Source organism: Danio rerio, chromosome 12 (genome assembly GCF_049306965.1).
Source record: "Danio rerio strain Tuebingen ecotype United States chromosome 12, GRCz12tu, whole genome shotgun sequence".
Classification (NCBI taxonomy): Eukaryota; Metazoa; Chordata; class Actinopteri; order Cypriniformes; family Danionidae; genus Danio; species Danio rerio.
Window position 1 is genome coordinate 25,000,001 of NC_133187.1, and position 24,323 is coordinate 25,024,323.

The window sequence follows — 24,323 nt, forward strand, 5'->3', positions numbered from 1 at the left end:
AACATCCACACCCACTTATTTACACTCATACACTATGGACAATTTAGCCTACCCAATTTACCTGTACCACATGTATTTGGCCTGCGAGGGAAACTGGAGCACACGGAGGAAACCCATGCGAACGCAGGGAAAACATGCAAACTCCAAACAGAAATGCCAACTGATCCAGCCGAAGCTCGAATCAGCAACCTTAAATAAATGCTATACCTTGAATAAATGCTTATGTACCAATTAAAAAGTGTAAATAATTAGTTTAATGATAAAATAACGATCTAGTAATAATAGCAATTAAAAATAGTAACAGTAGTAACTAATGTTATTATTAGTTTACTCCTCTTACCTTTACATGTGGTTTGGACAGTAGCTTGACAAGCTCTCTGATCTCATTACTTGCGCTTCTTGCCTGCAGTTCCTCCGTCAACTGATGAGACAGAGAGTAAGAGTAAGAGAAACAGAAACAAAATGACCATCTATAACATCCATGAACACATGCATTGGTTACAAAGACATGCACACACATATATTCAAAATAATTGCAGTATGTCTCCCGTGAGGCAGGTAGCAGGTGTGTGTGTGTTTGTTTAAAAGATTGAGGGATTTATAGCAGTGCAGACGCAGAATAAATGAGGCACAGAGACACGTTGCTGATTCTCTAAGCTAGAAGAGAGATGGGCTTGCTCCCCAGATCCATTTGAAGTGTTACTCCTGGGTCACAACCTTATTATTGACCCTACACACTCTGGACGTGTCTGTGAGTCTGCTGAAATACTGTAATCGGTGTTTAAAGAATCACTCCCTTAGGATGTCTGTAGACTTATCCAGTAACCAGCCAAATGGGAGGTGACGTTCAATTGAGTAATGATTATAGTGACCCTTAGTGACACACACACACACACACACATATACACACACACACACACACACACACACACACACACACACACACACACACACACACACACACACACACACACACACACACAAACTCCATCTTATGCACAATAGACACATGCCATCAAGCAGAGGTCATCCATGGATGAAGAGAAGAAAAATATCAGTAATCAATCTTTCATGGCTATGTTATTGTAGATGTACATTGTAAAGTGGCCCAGAAGTATTGTATAAAGTTACACATTATAATATCATTCACAAAAATTGCAAAATACGCATCCAGTAGTCCTAAATAAATTGTAGGATGTATGCAACACATGTGAATGTGTACTAATCAAATGCGTGTGTGTGTGTGTGTGTGTGTGTGTGTGTGTGTGTGCAATGCTATGATGTAGGCCTATTTTTTGCAATATTTTCACAAGATGACTTAAAAATGTCTTTTAAGAAATTATTTAAAATTTTAGATTGATTAGGATGATTTTGTAGAGAGCATCTACATAATATATATATAAAAAAACTACAAGTGTAGATAAAATATAATAATAAATAAAAACAGAGTAAAGACACAAATTATATAAACAGAGATTTATGGTTTTCTGGTGAGTCTAACAGTTTTTTAGATACAAAAAATAAATAATCTAATTAAAAGTAGTTGTGTAGTTTAATCAGATGATTTAATCAGATGAGAATTAAAATCCATTAATCTTTTTTTAAATTTATTAAAAAATTATAATTTCTTTAAATAGTTTAAAGGGATGGTCCACTACGATATCATATTTTAAACTTTAGTTGATGTGTAATGTAGCTGTGTGAACATAAACAGCATCTCTTAATGTAAAATGCTCAAAGTTCAAAACAAAGGGACACCTTGGTTTTTACAGAGTTAGCTTAGCAAAGCCTACAATGAACAAATTTTGGGGACTATTTTCAAAAAAATATTTCCGGGCCTTGTGAGATCACAAACGTACTATTAAAGCGCACACACACTGCACAACTAAGGGCTGTGGCCAGAGGCGCTGTAATGTTACAGCAGAGAGAGAAAATGCCATCCTGCTATTTTCACAGAGCTTCTCTGTTTCTGTGTTTGGGCTTCCAAAGGACACGGCACAAAGACAGAAATGCTTACAGTTCATCATTAATTATGTTCCAGAGAATTATAAAATACACAGCAAGCAAAATTTGACAAAACAGCTTCCAGAATCTCTCCCAGTTCAGTGCTGGATTCAGTTAAAATCTCCTCAAAGATGGAGCAGCTCCAAGGAGACGCTGTGAACTCTGAGCCACGACCTGTAAGTTTTTTTATTTGTTAAAATTGATCATGACATGTATAGTGTCTACCCTCATGTTGTAGCAAAGATGTAAACAACGAGAAATGATGTTCGCCACCGCTAACAATTTAGCTACGAATTCATATTTACCAGTCAAACTGCTGTCAACACACACACACACACACACACACACACCACACACACACACACACACACACACACTCTTCATCGGCATGTGCAGCCTCTCTCTCTGTGTGCGCGCAACTTTGCATTGTTTCTCTATAGACAGCTTTTCCATCCGTTTTATATCTCAGACAATGAAGTCGCAAAAGATATGTGAACGATTTATGTTACTTACACCAGAATATACCGGATATGTGTGAAAGACGTTATGCAACGTAAGCATTAAGTTTAAAAAAAAGTACAGGATAGCTTACTTAACTCGTGTAGCAGCAAAAAAATCAATCAAGGCTCACACATGTTGCATCCCACATCTTGTGCTTTATTTTTCTGTCAGCAGCGTCACTACAGAAAATAACTTACTCCGAGAATCAGAGAAAAAGAAAAAGAAACATCGCTCCCGCGCACATGCTCTTCTCGTATTACAGGTAGTCTATAGTATACACACGCACACACATAAATACACACATAATGGCACACACACACTCTCTCTTAAAGGAGCCGCACCCCATTTTCACTCGTTACAGACACTTGTCAGATGTTATTTTAGTGAGGGATCATGAGGTTGACTGACTGTTTGCACAAAACTTGCGTGCTTGTACGAGCATGACGTGGAGTCGATCCGCGAATCACAACACATTATGACACAAGACCAATCAGTCACTTAAGGGCGGCCTTTCAGAGGAACTAGGAAACATATCAGTCGTTTTCATGTTAGCTGAGTAGCTGTGTATAATCAAAGTGAGATTAATTTAAAAAAATAACATGATTTCCTTTAAGAGAAACATGAGCACACATTGCTTTGCATCTTATTAACACAACTGTACAAATGATGACTCCGTGGCTAAAGTATTTCTTATAGACAGGTAATGTTATGTTTCGAAAGCATTTTAGTCACTCTAAGCTCATGTAGATTGTGTTGTTAGGAGTGGGCTATACGCACAGAAGTGTTGTTCAGCCACTGAAATCTTCCGGCAAAAGTTTGATGCAACTATTTTCAGTTTCATAAGGTCCTTTTACATCATCAATAATGTAGATTTTTATTGAGCTTAACAACTAAACATAAGTATATAGCGCTACTCCACCTAGCCTGCTTTACTGAGCTGAAGTTGGTTTTATATTTACATCACATTGGTTCATTTTTAAACAATGACAACCTGTGACACGCTCCCTATATTGTTTACAATGCTACTCAGTTTTTCATTCAGAACTGTAGTATTATAAAGTACTATAAAGTTTTCTAACTGGCGAATGACATGATCTAGTGGGTCTCTGTCATCTTTAATTAGCGCATTCACGATTTCAGGAGGCGTGGATTTGGACAGCAGGGGAGGAATTGTATTTGAAAGATATTATGCTAACCAGTTAGCATTTAGGCAGATCACCTACTGCACTTTTAATTAGGTTTGGAACTAAACTGTGCAGAGCTGCAACCCTGCAGGAACTGAGTTTGACATATGTTTTCTATACTGTGATGCTGCTATAGCCTACTATAATCTCAATTTTTCAATAAGACTCGATGTTGCACGTCCTGCAGTATGAATATTAATACGCACAAGGTGATTTTGATACTGAAATGAAATTTGTGCAGCCCTAGCTTGATGTTTTATAAAAGCATATTTCAGCTGCTTAAAAAAAATGCAACTGATTACAAAAACAAGGCACATAAACACACTAACACACACACTAACACACACACAAACACACACACAAACACAATTAAACCATAAAGCATTAAAGTTTTTTAAATTACTATCACAACATTCGAATTGCTCAAAGTGAAAGTGCAATGAAATAATGGAAACACTGGAGTTTTGCAAAAACTTTAGAATGCAACTCAAAAAGGAATATTTTGCAAATAGTTATTAGACTAATTGTTATAAAAGTTATAACAATTACAGGTCAATGAGCACACCTGGTGAAATGATAGGTCTCCACCACTTTCAGACATTGGCTTGACAGATGATATCTAACAAACGTGATTGACTATGTGCTGGATGTGATCCTAAAAAAGTCCACAAATGATTTTGTATTTTTAGGTCCAGTCTTAAAACTGATATTATGTGAATTTTAGGTGAACTATGAATTAGGCTTTTTTTTTTTTTTTTGGTTCGTATCAAAACCACCATGAGAACAGAACTACTGAGTAGGAATGCATCCTGATTGTACCCGAACACTAGACACTTTCAGAAAAAAACTACACTATTTACTGACATTTGTGGATTGCATAAGTTCATCAGCCTAGAAATTGTATCTCTTTCAAAATTAATAATGTAGCCCAAAAACTAAATCAGTAAAGACATCATTTTATGCAGCCTCTTTTTTTTCTTTGGTCTTACAAAAAAAAAAACTATTAGAATTTAGGAAACTAAATTAGGATCTGCGATTTGACTTTTAGACAGCAAAAATCACAGTACATCTGGCTTGTGACATCTGTATTGTGCCTGGCAATGGAACGAGCATCTAAAATAACTCTACAAGCGGTTTCTATTAATCAATCAGGGATATCATTTTGCTCCTGCGGTGTAATCTGACATAGTTGTTATGCATTTGTCTGACTGACGTCTCCAGAAGAACAGACTTGTGCATCAGAGAGGTATGAGCCGAGAGGAGTATCATCCAGCAGGCTCTGGAGCACTCCGTTTTTCCACAGTCTAATGGAAGACACCCGGGACATAATGAGGACTGTAATCTGGCAATTGTTTTTACTCAGGCACAGACTTGTTAGTGGAAGTGACGCTCTCTACTGCCTTCATGTGGCCAGATTGAGAACTGCACACCTGCTGCTTTGGAATATACTGCCATTTAGATTATGTGCGTGTGGAGGTGTGTGTGTGTGTGTGTGTGTGTGTGTGTAAGGAGCTTGCCTGCTGTGTTAGTCTTAGACAGCATCTTGGGCCAGGCGGAGGTTAAAATGGCGTTTTATGCTACACTATAAATTAAAGCTCCATTAGCGAAACTTAACACTCGAATGAGCGGTGGCGGCAAACCCACTACACCGTTCAAAACAGCAGCACGCAGTATATTCCTCACAGCAATGGATGAAAACGATACGTCTGAAAAAACACAGGAGGGGGCTCAGAGTAATTTGGTTGCTTTGGCTGTTCGACCCTTTGATGGACCGCATCCTCACACACACACACACAGATATCAGATTATTCGTGTGTGGGACCTGTAGGGACACTGAAGGAAAGTGTAAATCTGAGGGGCGGATCTGAGCTTCATATTAAAGTTCCCTAACGGAAGTGGAGATTTGTGAAAACACAAGATGGCCGGTTGCTGCCGCCCACTGAGCCATTGGTGATCAGGAAACGGATGTGTATTAAAGCTGATTAGCTCCTCTTTGGTTTGTGGAGAGTGTAGATTTGAGCACAAAGCAGCACTTTGTTTGAACAGATGAAGCATCTTTCTATGCTTTTGGGTACTCAAAGTGTGTTTGTCCATCTTAATGTCAGCGCTGACCTGAGATGCTCTTCACTGAATCGCCTTTGTGTTCTTTCCTTCTGTCTTTCCTCTGTGATCATATCCAGAGTAAACTCCTCTAAGTTTACATAGGTTTGTGTGTGTGTGTCTGTGTGTGTGTGTCTATGTGGCCATGTTGATATAGTAGTCAGTTTACATTATGCAAGCCGTTGAGAGTTTAAACGTTGAGTGTTTTATAATACTGATGACTAATGTCTTATACAGACACACACACACACACACACACACACTCCATGCCTCATCTCGCACTCTCATCTGCAGCCCATCTACTTGTGTTCTCTGCCCCAGACATCCATCTATCTTTTCTCGTTCTTTTAATGACAAGTTCCTCCTGGAGTCAGTCTTAAGCTAGACATGCTGGGAGCCGTCTGTGTATGCGTTTTCACAGGCACACTTTGTGCGTGTGTGCGTTTAGCCATCCGCAAGTGTGTAAAGTTTACGAGCATAAAAGTGTTTCAGCTTTTGACAGGAAGTGTGTGCATGTGGTTGACTCACGTCTGCAGCCAGTGAGCCGGCGCTGTCCAGTACTGGAGTCGGTGCACAGTCTTCATAACACTGCAGCTTCTCATGAATCTAATAGGTAGAAAAAGAAAAACAGGAAACAGAGCAATTACTTCAAGTCAATGGGAAATCTAAACTGACCTCGTTTAATCTACTAATGCATGTTCCTGGTATTATTGTGAACTATTAGTTTTTTTCTTGGAGAACAACCAGTGTCTATTTAATGTACTCCTTAAACATATTCTGACAACTTGTTCTCCTTTTGAAATGACTTTCCACATCACTTAAGTCAGATGGTTTTTCGATGAAGTTCAACAACGGCCAAAAGAATTGCTCACAATAATTAAAAAGTCATTTATTCACTCTGGTATCATTTGAATTCATATTTTATCTTTATTTCTGTAGCGCTTTTACAATGTAGATTGTGTCAAAGCAGCTTAACATAGAAGTTCTACTGAACTGAAACTGTCAGTCCAGTTTTCAGAGCAGAATTTCAGTTTAGTTAATTTCAGTGTGGTTTAATTATTGCTGCTGAAAGTCCGAACACTGAAGAGCAGCTTGTGCAGCTCCACAAGTCCTAAAACCAAGCAAGCCAGTGGTGACAGTAGCGAGGAACAAACTTCACCAATTGACAAAAGTGAAGGGAAAAAAATCCTCGAGAGAAACCAGGCTCAATTGGGCACGACCATTTCTCCTCTGGCCAAACTTCTTGTGCAGAGCTGTAGTCTAGGGGCTGGAAGCTGGAGAATGCTGGACGTCCATCGTGGAGAACTACAGGTACAAGTAGGTCACCGGCGGGTGATCATGCTGCCCACAGGATCAATGCAGAGACTCGTCTGTCACTGGGGTCTTTCAGGAATCAGTCTCATGCTCTGCTCCATGACCACCACAGCATCTGCTCAGGATACAGCCTGGCCCAAGACTATGGAGAGCTCAGGATAAGGAAAAACAGCGTAGATGCCGTTCAAATTATAACGTCTTTCGAGAGCTGTTCCTGGTTTCGGTTGCCCCAATTAATGCAGCCTAACAAAAAATTTAGAGCCTTTAAAAGATATATAATAGTTTTTTTTTTTTTTTTTTTTAGATAAACCATAAAAATGCAATTGTTCATTGCTGAACAAGACTAAAGAAGGTGAATTGTAACTGCATAAAATTTTATAAACTAATAATTTAACTAATTATTATTATCAACAAGAACAAAAGGTTAATTATTCTTTTCAGGTTAGGCTCACACAGAAATAATTTGCAGAAATAAAAATTCTACATTATTTCTCTATGTAATATAACCGGTATGTATGTATTATTAATATGTGTGTATTAATGTATTATTAATATATATATATATGTATGTATGTATGTATGTATGTATGTATGTATGTATGTATGTATGTATGTATGTATCAGTGGTGTGAACCTATGCTGGTCTCACAGTTCAGTTACGATTGTCATGACATTGAATCAGTTCAATTCAATATCTCAGTGCATTGATATGCTTTCCATATACAATTTTTTTTAATAACCCTAACCCAAAACAAGAATTAACATGTTTAATTTTAAATGCATTTTATATGTATTTGTAATACAATCTTGTCCTTTAATACAGGCAGTACTGTACCTTTAATTGTACCTGCTCAAAGAAAACACCCTGCATCAAACAAAACTAAATTACATGCACTGAACAACAAGAGCACTTAAAACAAATAAACAGACGTAAATTTTATCCCACTTGTTTTTTGAGCATTGTCCAGGGGGTTCCCAAACACCTATGATTGGTCACGTGCTCAACAGAAAGGGCTGTGATTAGCTCTAACACGCTGGGGCTATTCACCGATAAGTGACACTGATATACATATGTGACGATCTCAGCTGATTCATAATAAACACGGTGGAGAAATCTCGCTCTGCAGACACACTCGGGTCTGGATCCGCAAGTATTGCTGTAACAACCGAGAGGAAAGAAAACATCACGCTAACAGGTCAAAGGTCCACAGTGAGAGAGAGAGAAATTGAGTTTACTTTCATTTTCTTCATGGGGGTGAAATAAGGGCTTGTGCTAACTTCAGTGTCAGTGAATGACTGCTCAGCAAACACACAGTGAATTGTGCAGTTTCTGCATTTTAATTACTCGCACTCACCTTCCTCGCCATAGTGTTTTATCGTAACATGGCACATTAAATGACATCTGTAAAAATAACTGGTTAGGGTCTGTTACTGAACCGATACTGAATTGTCCGCATCTGCATAGCGGTGCACCAAAGAAACAATTAATTTCGACACCCATAGAATGTATGTATGCACGTTTGTATGTATGTATGTATGTATATATAAATGTATGATTAATATTACTAGTAATAGGGAGAGTAGTACTAGAAGTAGTAGTAGTAGTAGTAGTAGTAGTAGTAGTAGTAGTAGTAGTAGTAGTAGTAGTAGTAATCATCATCAACAACTATAAAACAACGATACTAAAAACTTAGGTAAAATAACAAATAAATACATTTTTTAAAACACAATTAGTTTAAAAGTAAAAATTAAGTAAAAAAATTCACTCAAAAGTGTGTAGAACAAAGAGGAGTCACAAAAAATAAAAAAAGATTGCCTTTCAACATGTTTTAAACAGCTGTGTGTTGTGTTGGTTGTGAAATATCTGTTCAACCTTGTCATTCTCACTGAAGCGGTGTTACCAGGACAACATCATGCTCAGGAGCCATGCAGAAGCTACCAGCACGTTTAGACTGGAATTTGTCCTGCGAAATATTACATAACAGCACACGGCAGCGAATAAGAAATCCATTGCTACCAAGGGGACTAAATATTTATCAAGAGAAGACAAATGACTCCTCCAAAAGCTAGTTGTCATAGTGAAGCGAAAGTAAAGCACTATGAGCCTGGACCGACCCGGACAGAGAGAGAGCCAAAGATGCTATTTTTCTGGATCCGCTTCTCTAGAGTCGTTTGTGATGTGGTGAAGCCTGGCTGTGTTACGAACCAGAGTCAGGACCAGTGACGAACAAACTGTGCTTTTTTCAGTCATTTCGTTTGCAACTGTCAAAAAGTTGAACTCCAGGCAGGGTCACCGTCTGTTACTACAGTGGTGTAGAAGTGGAATCTCTCAAACACACTCGCAGGCGAAGAAAAGAGACATAAATATTTCTTATCCACTCAGTCGCACACATAGACTCATACACACTCGGTGGAGGGAGGAGGAATGGAATGTGGGATCCGGTGAAGGATGGAACGTAACTGTCCAGTCCCTGCGCATTCCAGGGAGCGACATCTGTTTAGGCCGTCTGAGCGCCTTTTTGCTCTGTACAGTTTAGATTCCATCAGTGAGATTCGGCGCCTTTATTTACAGCTCAGGCCCTTGTCCAGATACCTGCCTGTCCACACAGGAGCGCCAGAGAGCCGACGTTTAAAATCCATTACAGAGCCCTTACACTGATCACAGCTCACGTTCCATAGAAAAGAGAGGGCAGGAAATGAGAGCAATGAATCAGGGTAATACCATCCGGCATTAGTGCAGCATGATTCCACTACATCACAGAGCCCTTGCAGACTGATAAACAATCACTCCATTTCTTTTTTTTTGGACAAAATTTGCACAGCAGAGAACCATTTAAAATGGCTGTAAGGCAAACTGCACAATATATGATTTAAAGCTGCAGTGTGCAAATTTGACACCAAGTGCCTGAACTAGGTATTGCATTCTTGGACCATAACAAACACAAGTGCAGGTTGCCAGATTACCAACAGCAGTGAGTCTCAAACCTAAAGGCTCATTTAATCCGTTTTCTAAATTAAAGCAACGGCAAGCGATAGAAAGAATATTTTTGTCCTAACTAACACTTCAAATTGAAACATTACTTTATATAACTTTAGTCAGTGTTAAATGCTAAAAATGTGAGATTGAATGCTATTTTACCTGACATTTATTGCCATAATACTGAAAGCAGCAGTTTTTCCTCAGAAATATTTTGAAAATAAAATAAATAGTTTGAAATTCAATTTTAGAACTGTGACACAAAACCAACACATAGTGATTCAGCATCAGGGCTCGAAATTGCGACCATTTTGGTCGCATATGCGCCCGAAAATTAATCTATGCGACCTCATAATATATCTGGGAGCACTAGTGCGACTGCTGATAATGGTTGTAGTGCAACCTGTTTTGATTTTTTGTAAAAACGTGCTGAATCGCTCTTCCCTGCCGCTATATTGGTTCATATTAGCTGTCAATCACTCAAGCTATTCCGCTGTCAGATGACAGGGAAGGAGCTTTTATGACCACGGGAAATGCAAACGGCTGAAGAGTAAAAACTTAAAGCACACAGGTTTGCAAACCCCACCTAAAATTGAGGTGCAGATGAGAGCGATCATGACACGTCACGTGCTGAATAATGATCCGCCAGCTGAGATCAATCGAGTACGCGCTTCATGGAGAAGGCGCCCGAATCTCCATGCGTCGCATTCACTGCGTGTTCAGCGCAAATGTCCGCTAAAAGTCAAATCTAATACTGTACATATCATCGCCAAAGAAGCTCGCCTTTACTAAGTTTACACTGAAACTGCGTCTCATAACAAACAGCGGTATTGCGCCGGTGGTATTCGCAAGAATCTTGCGCTGCCTGCTCATAAATTGGGTCGGCTGACTCGCCTGGTGTTCCACAAACATGAGAAGACAAAAGACTGAACCTTTAAATTGACACAAACTGAAACCAAAACTTTTAAAGAGTGATAGAAGTGAGACTTTACTTTCTTTCTTTTGTCTATTCTTTTTTGAGGTGTATATTATTTTTTTATTTATTTACTGATGACTGCTTTGCAGCTTTCATCATTGAATTGAATGATTTATTATAATCTTTTGTTTGTTTTGTAGCAGAAATATTATTTATTAAATTGACATGCATATATAAACAGCAGTACAAAATCAATATTTCTTATTGCAATGCTTCATTTTTGTTTGATGCAAACTATACAATTATTTTTCATAAAGTAACAGACTTTTTATAGCAGATAACCTACATTCATACACATTCAAGGCAGTATCATAATGAGAAATGTAATTCATTGTTACTATTATTGTCATTTTCATCATCATTAATATTCTATGGCCTAATTATTAGACATTCATTTTGGAATTATTGCACACAAATATCAATGTCTTCGCAGCATTAGTTAGATAGTTGTTTCTGTTTTTTGTCAGTCCTATTGATGTTGTTTTAAAATACAATAAATCCTTTAAAAAGCAATTTGCAGCGGTGCTCATTCAGTTTTGGCGGGTGCTCCTAAATTTTTTCTGGTGCTCCTAAATTTATTTTGGTGCTCCTAAATATTTGAAGTTGGGAGCACCGGTGCTACCAAGTAAAAAAGTTAATTTCTAGCCCTGAGCATGTACATTTACTAATGTTAAAGAGGTTTAATATGCATTAATTAGATTATAAACCTTATTATTTTGTGAGTAAGTGCATAGTATGTGCTTTTAAATGGCTGTATTTAAATTTCTGTCCTGTTTCATCTGGTGCAAACAGCCAAATTGCTTATCACAATGTAACCTGCTCATCTAATGTTTACATTTGTAATATTTATATTATTTGCTAATTAATAACCTCATGTGGAGCTCTGAATCTGCGTCTCATTTCGGAGTCTAATATTGTCCACTGGAGGTCACACTTCAGTCAAGGGCCCATGCTTTGAGAAGCTTTCTTAATGAATGAAATGATCGAAATAAATGAAATATGCCATTTACCAACCCGGCCTGCTGAAATATAATTGGGTAAGCTAATGATAATCCCTATAATTAGGGATGCAAAATTTATTGTTTTAGCATTGATATTGCAATGTGATCAATCGCAATGTATATGCAATGTTGAGTCTGGATTATGTTTGATTATGAAGTTTTGTTTTTTTTTGGAGGCATGTGTGAGGGTTTTAAAGCAATCCAGCATAAGACATTGTACCATTTGTAGCTTTGACAAATTAATTAAGATCAATTTACTGAATTGTTCATAAAATAAAGAGTATGCAATATTATTTTATATTCGTTTATTTGATTACTTTATAACTAAAAACAGTTCAGCTCTTCTGAAAAAAATTAAACGCTGTTTATGTCAATTGTATATTTTTCTTTATTGAATTCATCTACGCTTCTGGATTGTTTATTATATTTTTGTGCACTACCCTACAGAATCATCCTATTCAATCTAAAAATATATATAAATTCTTTCCAAATACGGTGGTTATTCTCATTTAGTGAAATTGTAGTCATATCGCAGTATATAATCACAGAATAAAAAAAAAAATAATCGCAATGGTGGATTTTTGCAATACAGCCCTAGTTATAATGCATGCAATTTGTGGTTTAAAAAAGTTTACGCATAAGAGAATGAAAAGTTCATTATTTGTACATTTAGGGCCTGTTATTGTGTAAACATTTAAAGTGAGTTTAAAGTATTAAAGGAACAAAAAAAAACTATTAATTTGTGTTGTTTTACATTAAAAAAAATGTACCTAAAATTCAAAATGTATTGTTTAGACTCATTACACCTTAGCATATCTTCAGAAGTCGCCCGTATTACAAGTACGACTTTGCCCATTTATGTTTACATTCCAAATTGCATTGCAAGAAGCCACTGAAATTGTCTTTTATTTTCCACTAAAGAAACAAAAGTGTATCTTAAAGAGATAATTCCCCCAAAAGAATATAAAAATACAAAGTGGTTTACACCATTTGCAAGTTTCTTTATTCTGATGAACAACAAAAATATTATAAAGAAAGCTGAAAACCTGCAAGTTCCATAGCAGGAAAAACAAATATTAGGAAGTCAATCCTAATCTTTTGTGTTCAACAGAATAATGTCAACCCAATTTGGAACATGTAAAAGACATAAAATGACAGAACTTTTAGTTTTGAGTGAACTATCCCTTTAAGAGTGTGTTAATATTAGTTTTGGAACAAAATAATGCCTAAAGTTAATTCGCTAGCATATCTTGCTGACCTCTCTCAATTTGGAAATGTAAAGAAAATATTAAAACATTTGAATAAACAAAAGCAATGCTTCTGTAAACACACTATTTTTGTGGTCAGGCTTCAGATCACATGCTACAATAGAGCGCTGTCTAAATCCTCTTGGACCAGACGTAGAATACCCACAGGCCCTTGACAAAACACGAGCGGAGAACATAAGCAGGTGAGAGAAACGGCAGCCAGTCTGGCCTCCAGGTCCTCCAAGAGCATTCTGCAGCCAAACAAACACAGCTTTAAACACAATTACACTGAACGCTGACAGAAACCGAGGAAAGGAAACTTGATCTGGAATTCAAAGAATATGACAATGAAGAAAGGAAAAGGTGAAAGAATGAGCTGCCGAGTATTAAAAGTAACAGACACAAACAAAATTGTTGGGTATTACCAACATCAGCATCTTGAAATCGAACATTCCTCCACAAATATACTGTATGTATTTGAACAGGAATTTTCTGTTACAACCTGATCATATTTTAGAAATAAATGACTCAAAGATGAGAAAAAAAAGAACAGGTGAAAATGTGTACTGCTACTATGAGACAGAGATCATGGAGATATTTGCATGAGAAACAGTAAGTTGAATGGCAACGGTTTATAATAACCGTATAGCATTTCTGCTCTGGGCTACTGCTAACATCCATAATGTTGAAATGATATTAGCCTCTTCTCTTCCGATTACCCCACAGTGACCAGAGCAGTTGGATCATGTAACCCCTGATCCTCCGAGGTTTGAGCAGCCCTGACTGCACCTCATCACCTCACGCTCAAACTGATCGCAGACCTTCAGAGATCAAGACAGGAATGGCCTGCAGACAGATGGGCTTGACTGTGAGATGGCTGTCAGATGGAGATGTTTACACATACCCTTACCATATAGAATGGATGCAACACACACCTATTTAACTCAAACCTTTAACATTAACCAGTACATCTGCTGCAAACAATCCTCATAAAGACATGTCAGAAATTAAACTTGAATTTGTTTGCTTAGCTTAGCTTAGAAAGCTTGAACTTTCAAAGTTAGGTCTGAACATGGTTTTTACTTTAAAACTGATTTTTAAGTTTAATGTCTGAAGCAGTTTGGTTGCTAGGCTAATCTGAGTTGATTTAGATATTTTGCGTGGTTGCTAGGAGGTTGCTAGTTGCTATATAGGTGTTTTTCTGTCAGCGTAGTTGTTATTGTGTTCTGTATAAATTTAAATGTTGCTATGCGACTGCCAGTGTATTTTAAGCAGTTGCTCGTGCATTTTGGGTCGTTGCTAGAGTGTTGCCATGAATTTTTATAAGGTGTTTCTAAGGAGAAAGCTTAGCCCAAAATGTGAAAGTAATTTTAAAAACCTGAATGTTTTAAAGCCTCATTCACACTTTGAGCAAAGCGACCGTTCATTTCAATGAAGAGTAAAGCCACCTTTCCACTGCACACAAAAAACGACAACCAACAGACCGGAAGTCATTAATTTCCAATGAAGAGTGGTTAAGAAGTTGCGTGGAATTCTGATGATCTACATATGTGAAAAATTCAGATCTGATTTGAGCTGCAGATAGGTTGAAATATTTGAACTCCTGCAACTAGACAGTATGCAACCGGCCGACTGGATGTAATATATTTGAGTGTTGTCCAAGCAGGTTCGTGAGCGCGAAATGAGAAATGGGAGTTTTTCATTATTTTTCCATCAGAAAAAAAAGTTTAATAAAAAATAAAAAAAACCTTTCTATTTATAAATGAGTACTAAAAAATAAAAATAAAAGCTTATGTTATATGCTCCACATTCCCTCCAAAAATTTTAGCGGTCTATGAGTTTCTAGTATTCATTCAATCAACCATGGTGAACGCACAGAGAATAAAGGCACTTGCTTTTGCACTCCTTTATACCAGACATTGTGAGAGCAGCTTCTCTCCCACAATGCACAACAGAACTGAAAATTCTGTGCGACATTCTATTCAGACAGTCATGTCGAAATGTGCTGTGGAAAGGTGGCTTAAGCGACTTCAGGCGACCTCCATATACATGAGCGACAGGGACTGTTGGCGACAAGGTGGGCATGTCGAGCAACCCAACAAAATTGAGAAACCAACTTTATGCAAATGAAGAGCGACTTTCTTGAGTGACAGCCAGTAGAAAAACCAGTAGACCTCATGTGATCCTCTTTTCAAAATGAACACTAACATTTATTTTTACTAAACGAAAATTCAAACTGTTTGGCAGGTGATGTTTAAGGGTGGCAAAATTAGTGAAATAAATGACCAAACTAATCAAATAGAACCTGTCAACGTGAGTACAACCACATTTACCCATCAGAAGGGCGACATATTCATTTACATAGGAGAATTTTGCATGTACAATGCAAAATAAACTAAGTAGTGCACTATTAAATAAACAATTCCCTACTATTATAAAGTATGTGATTTTGGACACACCTTAAAATATCCTGGTTGGTTGTTAGAGTGTTTCTTTGCCATTTCTAGGGTGTTCTTCATAACTTCTAGACTAAGCTGCATGGGAGCTAGGTTGTTCAGTGTTCTTACAATGCAGTGGCTAGTGAGCTGCACAATATTGGAAAAATCTAAAATTTGTGATTTTTTTAACCTGCGATGTATATTGCAATATAAATACAATTTCACTAGAAGTGTTGAATATTTGGAAAGAATTTATCATTTTAAATTGATTGGGATGATTCTGTAAGAGAGTGTATATGCATCAAATATAATAAACCAGCATAGATAAAATAAATAAAGAAAGACACCAACTAAATAAACAGTGTTTTGTTGTTTACCCAGGAGTCAAACTGTATACAAGTATCCAGTAACTGAATGATCAAATGTAAAATACAGCAAAGTGTTCATTTTATAAATAATTAAATAAAATGTTATTAATTTGTCAAACGGTACAATTTCTTATACCTAATTGTTTTTAAATCCAGTCATAGGGCTCAAAAAACAGTTGCGAAATGATAAATTATAATCCAGACTTAACATTGCGTATGATTACCATGTGATTATTCTGAATGATCACATTGTGATAATGCTGAAACGATATATTGTGCAGCCCTATTGATAGTCACTTTAATGGGATGTTTCATAGCTGCTTAAAAAGACTTGAATAAATTAAATTAGATACATATTATAGATATACTTGGTAAAAATTAGGATTAAATGTGTCTAATTGGATTAGAAGTATTGGATAAATTTAAATTAACATGTGAACCAGCATAAATTATAGGCAAACGTGTTTACAATGATGTCTGGCATTTCTAATTTCCAATAGCCAGCTTTAGAATTCACAAAGCAGGAGGAATGGCACAATTTTACTAAGTGTGATACTTGAAAACTGCTAATTCAGTTTTATGGAAGTTCAGTACAGTGAACACAGTGAGATCCAAAAAAAAGAGAAACAGAAGGCACACTTTCCTCATGAGAAAAAAAAGAATAAAATGTAGTTGAAAAAGGTGCCCATCGTGTAATAGCAGTGTAAGAGCTCAGACATACACGACTTTTGCTCAGATGAGTTCTTGCCCCATTTTCGTGTCTGTAACCAAACACTAATGTTTTAATTGTGACTATAATGTCATACTTCATTGCCTTTATGGATTAAACATTAACTGCATATGTCTGCATTCCATCCAAGCACATTCAGGATCCCTGACAAACGCACATGTGCGCAAGCATAAAAATACACACTTCCACTCAAGCGTATGTGTGTATGTGTGCATAGAGATATGCATTTGTTGACTCTGGAGCACGCAGAGCCCAGACGCTAAATGCAGAAGTCTTGTATTACTCTGGGAATTTATTTTGGATGCAGAATACGGATTATAAAGAATCAGAATCAGACACCAGCTGCTCTTTAAAGAGCCCATATTATGGGTTTTTGAAAATTCCCCTCCATGTAGTGTGTAACACAGCTCTAAGTGAAGTGAAGTATCCAGCTAAGGCTTAAATCTGTAAGAATACAGTGTTTAAAACTGTTGATTCATCTATAAAAGAGTCGATTCATAGTGCTTCAAACGAGTCGCCTTGATACCGACTCATTAGGTGTTTCGCCATGACGTACGAACGAAACAAAGTTTTTCACGTGCACGCGCAAACCCGGGAGATTTCAAACCTGAGGCCCCGCCCTCTGACGCAGTAACCCAGACACACACACACCCACAAACACACGCACACCCACAAACACACGCACACAAACATGCCGGTCGATTGAAGTCACATTGCAGATGGATATATTGAGTCTCTACCCAAAGATGAAACCTCAGCATTATAGCCAAGCAGTTGGAAACTACTGGAAACTTCTGGAAGCTACATGCTACAAAGAATACTTCATCTGCGTTTGTTAAAGGAAGGATCAGTAACTTACTGATGGACATCAGGATGGGTTTCTTCCATTTCTCAAGTGTAAGTACGTGCGGTTAAAGTTGTTGCCTCGTTGACTCTAGCTTGCAAATGTATTTAGTTGTGATTTGTTACTTGTAACCGCGTGTACTGTATCAGGTTGACTGGATATATTATCTTATCGCGTGCAAAGTCACGTTAAAAACGCGACGCGTGCTGTTTGTTTATGGAGCTCCGTGCTAGAGTTCTGCTCCCGCGATTTATTCGGAAATTTATTCCCGCGCCGCAGAAATCTGGCGCGGGGACAGCCGCGGGAATAAATTTCCGAATAAATCGCGGGAGCGGTCGGTAACGGGTTTAATTTGGGACGGGAGCGGGCTGTCTAGCAATATCACGGATATTGCTATGCGAATTAGAAAGAGAGAGTCTGCGTGGTGCTTGTGTGTGTGTGTTAGTGCGCACGCGCGCGTATGAGAGAGAGAGCGAGCGAACGAACGAACGACAGCTTGGCTGTCTGGACTGTATACTGGGTGATTTTTGGTTGTGTTCTCCGCTCTAGCGGGACCGGGCGCGGCGGGCAGAAAACGGAGCGGGTTCTCAGGCTAAAACCTGGCGGGTGCGGGCGGAAGCGTTGTCATCCGGAGGTGTGTGTGTGTTTTTGTGTGTGTGTGGTATGGCCAGTACACGACTGTCTCCTTCGTTCGGTTATCCGTGGCACTATCCACTCGCCATAGTGTGGCAGCTAAAATCCACGTCTGCACTATCGAGCGTGTATGAACTGTGATTACTTTTTAAATTGCTGATTAGCTATTGGCCATTTCCCTCTCTGACTGAAGGCAGTCGACCAATCGCGACAGACTGTCATTGGTCCAATCAGCGCAGATTAGCTCCGCGCTAAGGAGGGGTTTGGGAACAAATGAATCACTGGACGATTCATACAGGAGTCGCTGGGATAATTAGGTAAAAATAAATGCAGATTATAAGACCATGAAAGTGTTTTTTGACCTTGCATGCATATTAGACTGTTGTTGGAGACCCTTACAACCAGGATATGACCCTATTTCATGTATAATATGGGCTCTTTAAGAGACTTCACAAACATTAATATGGTGGCTCGTGTGTTAAGTAGGAAAATGTATAGCCATAACTGCCAGCGCCTTGGACTCCAACAAATACATTGTCAACGTCTCGCATTCAACAGAAGGGCAGACGGTTTCAGTCTATTAACTGATAAGTAGATAAGTGTGAGATTTGAACTGCCTGACAATATATTGAAAGCTTTAATATAATGAAAGTGGAAATGACTTTAGGACAGGTCTTGCAAAGTTCATGAACTGAAAATAAAAAATAAAAAAAATAAAAGTAATCAGCAAGGTCTTTTATTCCTATCCTCCACCTAAAAAAGCTCAGGTATCCATTTTCTAAATTGGTCAAGCCAATATTTTCAGTTTGTGTTACTATAAAGTAAAACAGTTTTATTTTCAAAGTCTTTAAAGAAGTAATTAAATCCAATAATGGCAAAACTGAATTTACTCCAGTGAAATGATCTTTTATAAACCAGTCTAATGATGAAGAGATTATCCTGGTCTCTTGCTACAGACATTAATGGACTCTGTTTAAGCAGTTAATTTTTTTCCAGGTCAAGAACTGCTTTTTCTGTAGTAGATTTACATGCAACAAGACCAAAATGGGCACCTAATGGAGGAAAAAAACAGGAATTTCAGTTTTACTATCGACATCAAATCTGAGAACTCAGATTAAAAAATGTTCAAGTCCCACTAAGCTAATGCTATGGCAGGCCTAAACTTCTGACTCCTCTTAGAAGTTCACCTTTCCCCAGCATCCCACAGGTGCGTGCCGTGTTCCCCCAGTAGAGCCGAATATAGGAGTGTGTGCTGAATCTGGTTTCCTTTTGTAATAACAAATACAGAGAAGCACAGAGGTGAAAACCACAGGCATTAGCAGCTGACCTCCCAGCTGGGTTAAGGTTATGAGCTATGGTTTTCGTGCTGTATGAAATGAAAAAAAAAATAATAATAATTTCAAAACTCAACCTGTGGCATCAAAAACATTGCAAGTGCAATTGGAAAAGAAAGAAATCCTACTAAAATAGAGGCTTGTAAAATAAACAAAAAAACTCCCCTTAAAGAGGTTTTGGGAAATTTAACCACTGTCAATTCATTTTTAGATTTTAAAAACTTGTCCCCAAAAAAATATGGTTACGGAGGTACACTCAAACACAGACGTACTTAACCTAGGTGGAAATTGCAGGTTGTGTCAGATTTCCTGTAAGGCTCTCTTGAGTGGCACCTTGGCAGAGGAACAGAGTGCAGTAGGACATGTGTGAAAGCCTGCTTTAATTGCATGGAGAGAAGAGAGCAGAGGTGTTTGGCTCTGACTGCGGTCTGCTGTCCTGCCTGTCACACCAACTCTTTGGGCAGACTGGAGCACAGACCAGCTCAGTTTACTATGCTTCAAATGTAGTGTACACCATACCTGCCAACACTCCCATTTTTCCCGGGAGTCTCCCGTATTTCAGACCCATCTCCTGTTTTGTTCTGTCTCCCGGAAAACTCCCAGAATTCTGATTCTAATGATGAACTTGCCTCTCACATAAAAAAGAAAACAACCGAGATCCAAAGGTCTGTCCAAAATTGAACTATCACTTTCACCTCTATGCACGGCAGGATTGGTGCTAACGAGGACAATTTGAGAACCTCCTGCCTAAAAGAAAAAAACTGATGATCTCGAGAACCAGATCAGGGGATCACATATGAAGATTATAAACATGGCCTTAACACGTGTGTAAATCGTTTCCCAAAAGAGAAAAAATCTTACCATATTACAAAACGTAGTCGCTTCTACAGTAACATTAGACGGGCTGCATCTCCTAAACAATAAAAGCAATAACTTTTTTTTAGTTTAACCTAATTAACTGCTTTACCTGGAGAACGTGAACTGATGTCAATCATTTGTTGTTTAGCTGAAGGTGGGGTGCGGGTGTAGTGCTTTGCATCCTGTTTTGTTTGTTATTTTTTCGATGCCATGTTTCTTGCAGTTGTCAAGAGTTTTACTTACACATAATCTACATTTAAGGACAATCCACTTCTTTTCTTCGATGAGTTAAAAAAAAAAACAAGAATCCATTTTCAAAAATGTTACGTCTCCGGCCTGCCATTCTGTCTGTAGTGATGATGGGCGATTCACAAATGAATCGTTTGTTTTAACCTGATTGTCTATGTCAGTTGTCACCAAACTTGTTGCTGGAGGGCCGGTGTCCTGCAGATTTTAGCTCCAACCCTAATCAAACACATCTGAACAAGCTAATCAAGGTCTTACTAAGTATACTTGAAACATGCAGGCAGGAGTATTGAGGCAAGATGGAGCTAAACCCTGCAGGGACACCAGCCCTCCAGGACCAGGATTGGTGACCCCTGGTCTAAGTGAACCGATCAAACCAGTACATTAAATTGAACATAGTTGTCGTGAAACAGTTTCAGGAAGTACTAACATAACGGATACCCCATCTGACTCAAAATAAACCAATATCCTGAGTTATTCAGTTACTACAACAGTGCACTGACTCATCTGCTGTGAAAAAAAAGAGATAATGATGATGAGTGAGATCTGACTGTCTGTTCCCTTACAGCACACTTTCTCATTGAGTGTGATTCAACCTGAATAAGGTCATTTTTAATCCGCAATGTGTTTTTTTTAAAGCCCGCAACTGTTAGGGAAAATAAACGTCACTATTCCGATTACTCTGGATAGAGCCGACCGCGTCAAAAGGTTTTCCGACAGGACCAGACCCATCAACGCTAAATTTCTAAATTACAGAGAAAAGAATAAGGTTCTTAAACTGGCAAAAGACAAAGGTGAGCTGTCACTAAATGAAAATTGAACCTCTTTCTACCCAGACTACAGTGTCAAGATGCAACGCAAGATTAACAGATTCAATGATGTGAAGAAAAAAACTTCGGGAGAAATGTGGCAAGCATATTAAACTGTTTTTAGTGTTTTTTGGAGATGCATTTTACCACTGATATTTTCATGCCTGCAAGTAAAAAATGTATGGACAAAAAAACAATTTTTTAGTCCATTGTAGGGCTGGACAATTGAAATAAATAAATAAATAAATAAATAAATAAATAAATAAATAAATAAATAAATAAATAAAATTACAAACACAATGGAGCAAAGTTCCGATCGTCATGTATATCTGGTCAGGGAAGCATGGGGTGATTAGTAGAAATTCTCTGAAAGCCAGAGGGTGCTCTGACACCAAGGAAATCACCAGAGCAGTTGCTGAATAAACAGAAATTGACTGCTTTCATTGATCCACCAAGACCAACAGCATTACAAGAACCAGTTTTGCTGACAAAATGCGCATGAAAAATGTTCTTACATTATTCTCGTATGCATGTTGTTATGATTAACCATAACTAGGGCCAGACGGAGTTATTTCTGCGGAGAATTTTGCTAAAAATCTGCAAATTTCTGCAGAATTATTTTGGGAGTATCATAACTAAAACCTTAATATATCAAATGAAAAAATAATATCTTTTTAACTTAAAAAAAAATTCAATTTGTTGTTTAAAATAAAATACAATTAGATTCACTCTATTTGGTAAAAAAAAGCAAGTCTCTCATATAATATATCTACTAAAAGACAGAAAATATTACTGTAGAAACTGCACTGTACATAAATCAGATGAACATTTTCATATTAGTGAATAATATTGCTGTAATTAATTTTAAAACGGAATAAATATAGATTTAGACACATTTAATCAAGTAAATGAACAGAATTAATGATAGGCTAAAAATCTGCAGAATTCTGCGGAAAGTCAACGGATTTCTGAGCGCGCAGATTTCGTGTGGGCCAAACCATAACGTGAAAGTAAATAAGACAACACACTCAATTTATTTACGATTAAAACTAGCATTTGCCATGCAACATGACACAGTTCCTGTGCAGCACTGTCTGAAACAGTTCACAATCAACACAAAAAATGCTGATTTTACCAATTTTACAGATGATTAGATCACAGATGTTCAACAACAAAACTATTCTTCAAAATTAATTTGCATGACGCATTGAGACATTTAGTGATTAAGTGTGACCAAGCATCTTGTAGAATAGTTTATGACGATTATTACACACAGACACACAGACACACTCACCTTGACCAATGAATGTAGACTCCTCTCCCCGAACATAGCGTGTAGAAAGGAACGGTCATCTGGGCTCTCAACATGAGGCTGCAGCTGAGACGGCAGTACAGACAACAGCTCATACAGACCTGAAGAGGAAATACAGGAAGTACATTACACACCCAGACACACACATACACGCAGCCAATACCCAGAGAGAAAATATAGACAGATATAAACAAAAGCCAGAAAATCTGCATTAACAGTCACTTCAAGCACGTCAGAAGGGTTATAAAGATTATTCTCCAGTGGAAGTGTATAATATTGTGTGACATTAGTATAGCATTGGAAAATAAATAAACCACCACCAACAAAAACATTATGGTTTAATTTTATCCCACTCAGTGGGTCAAACTGAAGGCTAAAAAAAAAAAAAAAAAAACCGGTTCTCTCCCATGGTGCACCTCACTTCCTCCGTTTGTCTGGCAACTTCCTGTTTTTCTAGGAATCACAACTGGAGCTGTGAATCAAATCCCTAAAGTTTCATTAGCATGCCTGTGATGTTTGAACAAGCATAAATACACCACCAATCTCTTTAGAATATCTCTAATGTGCTTACACAAAAACAAATACAGCAAAGGAAGTCAGATTATGAAGATGCAAGATCAAATTTTAATATTTTGAATTAATTCATCCATCTTTTTGTATATATTTTTTTTATATTTTTCTTTTTGTACATCTTTTTATATATATTTTAAAAATATGCTGTTGTGACATGACTACAGACAAAAAAAAATATAGCATTATTTAAAGGGCACCTATAATGAAAATCATCTGTTGTAAGCTGTTTGGACAGAACTGCGTGTAGGTATAGTGTCTCCACTGTCATACTGGAGTAATAGAAACACAATAAGTCTCTTTATTTTAATTTCCTGACATTAAAATGAGATCCTAATCCCTCCCATTTTGAGGCCCACTGTAACATGATGTAGGACTGCTGTTTACCCCACCCACTGAATTGATTGACAGCCGCATATTAACATGTCTCCATAGAAACAAAGTGCAAAGCAACTGGGATTACAAGATCTGTTCAGCTCTCTGTGATCATCAATCATCAAATGAGATCAAGAATGAGTTTTACAAGTATTAAATGTTTTTAAAACAGCGCATGTTTGTAATAAATACAGTAAAATCGATTTAATTCATCATCACATCATAGTGTCAGTACATTAATAAAAGAAGATGCTTCAATCCCGGTTTGAGGACATTAAATCAGGTTTATATTTGTACAATAACATATCGGAAGCCCATACAGCAGTGTATATTCAAAACCTCTTGGCCAGCGTCAGGATGTGGACGCACTGGGGCGCTGTTTTTGCACATGTCAGTTTATGAATAGATTACAAAAAAATATGAACACAAGTGATCTTGACAAACTATACATCAGTCTAAAGTTACAACCCTCAAGCAGCCCTTGTAGCTAGTTGTGGCAAGC

The 24,323-nt window shown here is 37.6% G+C and overlaps 1 protein-coding gene across 14 annotated transcripts in view; it reads right to left on the reverse strand.

The window, feature by feature from the left end:
* Positions 1-24,323, reverse strand: part of mpp7a (MAGUK p55 scaffold protein 7a) — a 207,739-nt gene that overhangs the window by 126,595 nt on the left and 56,821 nt on the right. For all 14 annotated transcript variants that reach the window (XR_012387476.1, XR_012387475.1, XR_011017326.2 and 11 more), the window contains 3 exon segments: positions 22,859-22,977; positions 6,318-6,395; positions 341-421 (listed from right to left, as the gene is read on the reverse strand). Coding sequence is in view for 6 of the 14 variants with exons in the window: in XM_073917350.1 (XP_073773451.1) it covers positions 341-421; positions 6,318-6,395; positions 22,859-22,977 (278 nt within the window). In the remaining 8 variants the exon portion in view is untranslated.